Genomic DNA, 5,267 nt, shown 5'->3' with positions numbered 1-5,267 from the left:
CCCCACGGCCCCCTCTCACTGAGGAAGAAGGTGTCTCGGGGGTCTGGCCTCAGCATGTCGGCTCTGGGCTCCTCTGGCCGCAGGCGCCCCCCCACGTGGCTGGCTGGGGACTGGGGGACATGGGCCACGTGGTCCATCTTCAGGGAGGACTCATCTGGGGGCGGAGGGATGTGTGGGGTCCCCAGAACCCATCACCCCTCCCTGCTTAGAGGCCACCCCAGAGAGACCACCCACCAGGAGCCCACCGGCTCCCCAGAGACCACCCACCAGGAGCCCGACCCCTCCCCAGAGACCACCCACCAGGAGCCCGACCCCTCCCCAGAGGGACCACCCCCAGGAGCCCGCGGGCTCCCCAGAGACCCACTCGCACCTGTGTACAGGGAGAGGTGAGCAGGGCCTATGACCTCAAACTTCAGGCCAGGCAGGAAGGCTCGCCACTGGGGGTGGAGAGGGTGGTCAGGGCCAGAGGGTGGGGTGGGGGGGAGCATGGCTTGGACAGTGAGGCATGGGGCTTCCCTGGCAGGGCAGTGGGGAACTAGTGGGGGCCACCCCTTCAAGGATGCAGGAAGCTCTGAGGTGGATGGGCGAGGGGTCCTGGGAAGGGGCAGGGAAGCTGCAGGTGACCCAGAAAACTGGGGGCCTGGCACAGTTAAGGGCACCCATGCCCCATTCAAGCCCTTCCTAAAACCCAGAGTGCTCCCTCACCTCTGGCTATGGTTCCCCCACACACACACCTGCAGCCACTGCTCTCCTGGGGGCCATGCTCGCCCCCCTCTCCCCTCTCCTGGAGCTGCTCCTCAGTCTTCTTAGCAGACCCTGTCCCTCCCCACTTCTCTCAAGTTGGGGTTCCTGGGGGCTGTCCTGGGCCCTCTCCCCTTCCCAGCTCACTCTGGGCCCTGTCAACTACCCACCCCCCAGCTTCTGCAAGGTCACCCCAAACCTGTGTCTCAGCCGAGCTGAGCTTGGGTGACACCCACCACATACACCAGACACCCGCGACATCCCGGAGCTGGGGAGGGGGGCGCCCTGGTCCACCAGGTCACCGGCCCAACTCAGGTCACACTCAGCCCGACGCAGGTCACACGCGGCCCAACTCAGGTCATGCTCAGCCAGCGTCCTGCCACTCTTTCATCCCCACCCCCAGACCAGGGACCCATGGTCCCGCACAAGCCCCCACTTCTCTCCACACCGCGGTTTGCGGCTGTCCGGGATGCTCCGGGGGCTCCTGGTGCACCCCGCCCCGGACCCTCCCCTCACTGGGTCTCCCTGTGAACCTCTCATCTACGCATGGGCCACCTCCTCCAGGCAGCCTCCCAGCAGTGCTGCCTGCCAGGCCCCTAAGTGGCTGCCATGCCAACTAGACAGGAAGCTCTTGGGAGTCCACAGGCATCTTCCCTTTGGTGGGCATGGTGGTCGGAGGGGAGGTGGGGGGGGGGCGCACTCACACCCACTTCCACGTGGTCCGAGCCTTGGTCGTCCTGCTTGTGCAGCAGCTCAAAGTAGTACCTCCGGGAGGCCATGAGCCTGGGGACACGCGGAGTCAGGGGCCAGGCCTGCTGCGCCCCAAGAACCCCAGGCAGATGGAGCCCGGGGGCGGCGCTCCGGGCCTGCCCCTTGGGGATGGCGGTGTGCAGGGCAGCCGGATGCAGCGTGATGTCACGCAGGCCCTCATGCACACGCATGCACACGTGATGTCACCCAGGCCCTCATGCACACATGATGTCACCCAGACCCTCACGCACATGCATGCACACGTGATGTCACCCAGACCCTCATGCACACACATGCACACATGATGTCACCCAGACCCTCATGCACACGCATGCACACATGCACACGCGCACTCCTAGCCACTCACCGCCTGGGCTTGGACGTCTGGGAGCTGAACTTGGTGAACTCTCCAGGCGCCGTCCACTCCGAGCCAGTCTGGGGGGTGGAGGGGGTCACCCGGTCCATGGGAGCACCAGCCCCACCATCCCCATCCCCACCCCGTCCCACCCCACCCCGTCCCTAAGACGCTGGAGGAGACGGACGAGGCCACAGGAAGCCCAGCGGGGAGAGGCAGGTGTGGATGGAGGGCAGGGCTGGGGCCAGGGCTGGAGTGGGGGTACCTTGCCCACAAAGGCCACCAGCTGGGCACCTGCCGGGCTCTCGTTTGGGCTCAGCCAGAACTCAGAGTTGTCGTCGGAAGCCACAGAGAACTGGACGTCTCCTAGGGCACAGGCCGGGGCTCAGGAGCTGTGGGCCTTCGGGTCGCCCCCCCTCACGCCCCGGCCCCCTGGCCCGCCTCCCGCACCATCTCTCGCCGGGTGGAGGAAGCCGAAGATCCGGAGTCCGTAGTTCTTCCACTTGGGGGACACGGCCAGCTTCCTCACGGTGGTGCGCGTCTGGGGGCAGCGAGCTCTGATGTCAGCGCCCCCTCAACCCGCCCGGGAGCCAGCTGTCCCCCGCACCCCCCCCCCAACTCACGTGAGGGAACAGCGGGAAGTGCAGGTTCCTCCTCAGATGGCCCACGGCGCCCCCGCACCAGTCCTCGAACACGTGCAGGTTCACCTGCCCTTTGTACTGGGGGCGGGGGGAGGGGGTCTTACTTTCCACACCGCCCCCCAGCCTTCCCTCCCCCTGGCTAGGCAGGCTGCAGAGCTCACCTCCTCCCGCCAGGGGGGTGCTTGATGTGTGAAGTTCAGGGGGGGCGGCCCTCCAGCTCCCCCAGAAAACAGCGCGTTCAGGTCCTGGCTGTTGGGCTACAGGAGAGAAAGGGCACAGGGTCAGAGCTGGGAAACGTCCCATAACCACACCCCTGCCCAGCACGGCCCAGAGTGCAGCCTCCACGCCCACGCGTGCCCACGTCCGGGCCGCACCCTCCACGCACACAGCCCACACGGTGGCCGCAGGGTCCCGTGTGCACAACACAGGTGCTCGCCCCTGGCCCCGCTCACCGCCTGCTCCTCCTCGCGACTCTCGCTGGAGTCCTCTGCCCTCTGCGTGGACAGTGCAGCCCGGGCCCCCCGGCTGTCCGTCACACCGCTCAGCTTCTCACCGTCTGTGGGGGGCACACGGGGCGTGGCCAGGGCCCAGGCTTTCTCCAAGGCTACAGCCCTGCCGCTGGGTCAGGCACCCCATCCCACATGGCGGGGCCAGGGCAGGAAGGCCAGTGTCTCCTGTGGGGCCCCTTCTCCCTGACGCTCCCCTGTCTACCAGCCGCGCCCCCCCCTCATTGGGACAAGTACTGGGTCCTCTCCCCACATCCCGCTGTGTGTGTGTGGGGGGGGGGTGCTAGAGCCTCTGCCTGGCCTTCCCAGCCCCTTGGCAGCTGAGCTGAGGGAGCAGTCATGTGTGCACATGCTAGGGTGTATGTGCGCACACACCATCTGGCCATCCTCATCTGTGACTCCACCTCCAGGAAGACCCCCAGGGCTGCCCTGTGCCCTCAGCACTTGTCCCGTGCGCTGGCATGTCTTGGGTCTGCCTCCTTCCAGAACGGAGCGCCAGGGGTTGGCTAGTGCCGGAGCTGGTTGCCTGGAGGCTAAGCCACCCCAGCCGAGGCCATGCCACCTGCTGCCCCTGCGGCGGGGTCTGGGACCAAAGAGGCCTGGCACCAGCCTGGGCACGGAGGGACAGGCACGCTGGGCTGGGCTGGCTGCTGGCGGGTGCGAGGCCAGGGAGGCCCGGGAGGGACACTGTCCCTGGGGACCGTGCCCAGGTGTGACTGGACGGCTCCAGTTTCACGATCCCGACCCCCCGCCCCTCCTGGAGCACCTCCCGGGGACCCCGACCCAGGAGCCCCCACTGCTCCAGGGCCAAGCCTGGGCTTTCACATCCATGCCCGTCCCTCAGTCCAACCCCCCTGGACTCCTGTGTGGACACAATCGTCTCGGGCCCCGTCTCTGGGGAAGGTGGCCGCCTGTGGTCTCCCGTCTGAGACCCTGTGGCACCTGCCGCCCTGGTCCTCACCCCGTCTCTATCCAGCCGCGAGGTGAGCCCCCAGGGCCTCCCAGCCCATCCCACAGCCTGGCCCGAGGCTCCCTCCCGCCAAGCCGTCCGTGGGCCTTGGGGTGCAGCGGGGTCCCCTGCAGGGCTCAGCCCCAGCCCAGGTCCACACGGGCCCCCAGGGCATGGGCTGCGGACCCCGGGAAGGTAGCCTCCCGGGGGAGTGACGGCCACACGCCCGTCAGGATGGGCCTGTCCAGCCGCTGCCCTGGAAGGTGCCGCCCGAGGTGTAATCGTCCAGGACCCTGAACAGCTCCTGCCCACCCGGTTCCATGGTCTCAGAAGTGGGGTTCCCACGCCTCCACCCCTCCCTTCTGCTGAGCTAGACTCCCTGGCTGAGCAGGAAGCTGGCTGGGGAGGACTGTGGTTGCTCAGAAAACCACGCAGGCGGCTCAGGCAGGGGCTGGTTTTGCTGTGTCACGCTCGGGGGTCCTGCCTCAGGTGCTGCTAGTTGGGGCGTCCCTGGGTCACGCTCGGGGGTCCTGCCTCAGGTGCTGCTAGTTGGGGCGTCCCTGGGTCACGCTCGGGGGTCCTGCCTCAGGTGCTGCTAGTTGGGGCGTCCCTGGGTCACGCTCGGGGGTCCTGCCTCAGGTGCTGCTAGTTGGGGCGTCCCTGGGTCACACTCGGGGGTCCTGCCTCAGGTGCTGCCAGCTGGAGGGGCGGTGGTGCCTCTTTTAGGGGCTGGAGGCCTCGAGCGCCTGGATCTGTGAGGCCAGGTGTCGGGGACACCACAGGGAGGCAGAGGGGCCTCAGCAAGTGGGGGTGCGAATGAGGCTGAACGGGGAGGTTTGGCCCGGGTGGAGGGGCCCCAGATGTGGTGAGTCAAAGTCATTCTCTAAGTCCTTGGGAGGTAAGACGCTCACCCCGGCCCGGCCTCACTGCCTTGAGGAGGGCCGGCAGCCTGCTGCATGCTTCCTGCCCGAGGTGTTCCCTCCCCTCCCTCCTCCTGGAGGCTCCAGGTATCCTGTCCCCCCTCCTCATCGCACTCCGGGTTCTCCTGCTGTTGGAATGCTGTTCCCCAATGTGTCAAAGGTCACCTCCTCCAAGAGGCCCCCCAGGATTCCCCTGGCTCTTCCCCGCTGGAGTGTGAGTGCCGGGAGCCAGGGCGAGTTCGCCCAAGGCCGATCCCCAAAGCAGCCCAGATCCCAGGTCACCGAGGCACCCCCTCTTGGGAGCCTTCCAACTGGCGGGTCAGCTCGCCCCAACCTCGCGTCCCCCCCCTCCCCCCCGCTCCCCCGCAGGTGGGGAAAGAGAGGCTCCGCTACGGCGGGCAAGTG

General features: G+C 67.6%; 1 protein-coding gene across 1 annotated transcript in view; it reads right to left on the bottom strand.

Moving 5' to 3' along the window:
- Positions 1-3,110, bottom strand: part of B4GALNT4 (beta-1,4-N-acetyl-galactosaminyl transferase 4) — a gene marked incomplete at its 5' end in the record, with an annotated part of 7,801 nt that extends 4,691 nt beyond the window's left edge. The window contains 9 exons of the mRNA XM_015562389.1: positions 20-154; positions 371-437; positions 1,446-1,524; positions 1,859-1,926; positions 2,112-2,212; positions 2,297-2,387; positions 2,470-2,565; positions 2,649-2,744; positions 2,940-3,110. Of these exons, the coding sequence (XP_015417875.1) occupies positions 20-154; positions 371-437; positions 1,446-1,524; positions 1,859-1,926; positions 2,112-2,212; positions 2,297-2,387; positions 2,470-2,565; positions 2,649-2,744; positions 2,940-3,110 (904 nt within the window). The remainder of the gene's footprint in view (positions 1-19; positions 155-370; positions 438-1,445; positions 1,525-1,858; positions 1,927-2,111; positions 2,213-2,296; positions 2,388-2,469; positions 2,566-2,648; positions 2,745-2,939) is intronic.
- Between the last annotated feature and the right edge of the window lie 2,157 nt (positions 3,111-5,267).

This window comes from Myotis davidii, unplaced genomic scaffold (genome assembly GCF_000327345.1).
Source record: "Myotis davidii unplaced genomic scaffold, ASM32734v1 scaffold3578, whole genome shotgun sequence".
NCBI lineage: Eukaryota > Metazoa > Chordata > Mammalia > Chiroptera > Vespertilionidae > Myotis > Myotis davidii.
Note: the sequence above shows the minus strand (reverse complement) of the source record. Positions and strands in the feature narration are given on the sequence as shown.